This window comes from Geospiza fortis, unplaced genomic scaffold (genome assembly GCF_000277835.1).
Source record: "Geospiza fortis unplaced genomic scaffold, GeoFor_1.0 scaffold165, whole genome shotgun sequence".
NCBI lineage: Eukaryota > Metazoa > Chordata > Aves > Passeriformes > Thraupidae > Geospiza > Geospiza fortis.
In genome coordinates, this window is record NW_005054442.1 from 73,941 (window position 1) to 75,882 (window position 1,942).

The following is a 1,942-nucleotide window of genomic DNA, read 5'->3' on the forward strand; positions in this document are numbered from 1 at the left end:
GGGTGCTGCTGCTGCCCTCTGTGATTATTTGTACATTATTGCTGCTGTTTTAGCTGTGGCCGTGTGCCGGGCAGAGGGGCGCCCGCGGCCGGGGTGTCCCCAGACTCGTGGGGGTTTGTCTGGCCCCTCACACAGCCGTGGGACTCACAGGCTGCGGGGCTTCTGCTCCCCCCCCGTGGAAAAAAAAGAACTTATGGATTTTCTTGCTTTCTTGGTCCCGAAACACGGGCAGTTGCGGGAATTAAAAATTCCCGCTATTGCGAGTTTGCTTACATTTTAACGAGAAAACCCCCGAAAGTTGTGTTAATTTGCTTTACTTTGAATGGAGGACTGGCGGCCAGGCGGCGTCCTTGAGGATCTGGGTGTCCAGCGAGGTAAATGCGAAAGGCATTCTGTGCAGGTGCGGACCTTTCTGGAACTGTGTGTTGAGGATGGACCCTGGAAGGACATACCCAGGTGGAGCCCTTATAGCTTAAATTTAAGAATATCAACTCACCTGTGGTTCATTGAGAGTGTTAATGTGCTCAAGCCATGGTCAGGTGCAGGCTCTGAGCTCTTAGAGCTGCTCATTCAGACAGGATGGTCAGTTGCAGCCCAGCATGGTCTAGAGCCCGACTGGGGGCTTTGAATGTTGCTGTGATGGGAGAATGGGCTAACACCGGTTTTGAATCACTTGGGGTTTTTGTTGGTTTCAGTGTCTCTGGCTATGTGGTGATTGCCTCAGCAAACCTTACCTTTTTTTCTTCTTGAAGTATTTGTTTTGTATGTAATGCCAATTAATTGGCATTAAATTAAATTTGTTAATAGATCCATTTCCACAGTCAGATATACGCAGAGATTAAAAAGTGACACTTATTTTTACTGGAGGTAGTATAAATAAAATTAAGTCTAGATATTCAAAAATGTTTTGGTTTGTGGCTGACTCGAAATGGTTCTTTAAGCCTCAGAATGCATTTTTTCCTCCTGTTAATATATATTTTTTTAATATATGAAGCTTAATGTAGCTAACTTAGGCAGTGACACTAAATACCTATAACGCATGGTCTTAGGTTGCGGGCATGTACTAGGTACTACCTACAAATAGATCCTCCCATGTTTGCCTAGAGAGGCTGTTTCCATGATGTTTAAAGCTGGAGCATTTAATGCACAGGAACTTCCAGAGACTGCACTTTCTTCTTCTTCTTTTTGGTTTTTTTTTTTCCTAGTTGAGGGGACCTTTCATGTTGTCCTTAGTTGCACTGGTTATGTCGTGCTATTCCAGCATGGCATTACACGATGTGACTGATGCAGTCTCATGTGTCACATCACAGTGAAATCACTGGAGGGGAAAAGTTTTCCTCGGTGGGGCTTAAGGATGTTTATAAAATTTGGAGGTTTTTTTTTTCTTGTGATATTTGTTGCTATGGTTGGAGGCCATGAATTGCCTTCAAGGTACCTGTCTAATTTCTGTGGCTATTGCAAGGTTTGAAACCACAGATCAGGAGGAGATTCTGGTTGAAAACCTCCCTTTCTCTGTAAAATGGGTTAGATGTGTTTTTAGATTACTTTCAAATGGCAAAGCATTGCTGCAATCAGCTGTGTTCTTTCCTGTGCTCTTTAGAAGAAAGAGAACTGGCTTCATGGTGAGGAGCAGTGAGAGGCACAAGCAGCATTTCTACCTGTTGTCTTGTCAAGATCTTTGCCTTGGCATAACAAGGGACGTCAGCATGCAGAGCAAGCATTTCCACTGTGTTGTGAGAAATCTATTTTTTATGCTGTTTTTCCTTCAGTGGTGGGAGAGTGTCTGATGATGTTCTTATTTGTTAGTTCCTTTGTTACGTAGGACATGGGTTTGGGTTTTTTGGTGCTTACCGGGCTTACAACAACACGCGGCTAAATATGTGCTCTTATACCATGCTCAGCTAAGGAGGCTGAAATTGATTTAATGTTTAGCCTTTTTAGT

At 43.7% G+C, this 1,942-nt stretch overlaps 1 protein-coding gene across 1 annotated transcript in view; it reads right to left on the reverse strand.

Moving 5' to 3' along the window:
• E2F8 (E2F transcription factor 8) overlaps window positions 1-1,094 on the reverse strand; it is a 40,762-nt gene extending 39,668 nt beyond the window's left edge. The window contains exons 1-2 of the mRNA XM_005427362.2: window positions 1,079-1,094; window positions 318-438 (exon numbers count right to left, since the gene is read on the reverse strand). Of these exons, the coding sequence (XP_005427419.2) occupies window positions 318-438; window positions 1,079-1,094 (137 nt within the window). The remainder of the gene's footprint in view (window positions 1-317; window positions 439-1,078) is intronic.
• Between the last annotated feature and the right edge of the window lie 848 nt (window positions 1,095-1,942).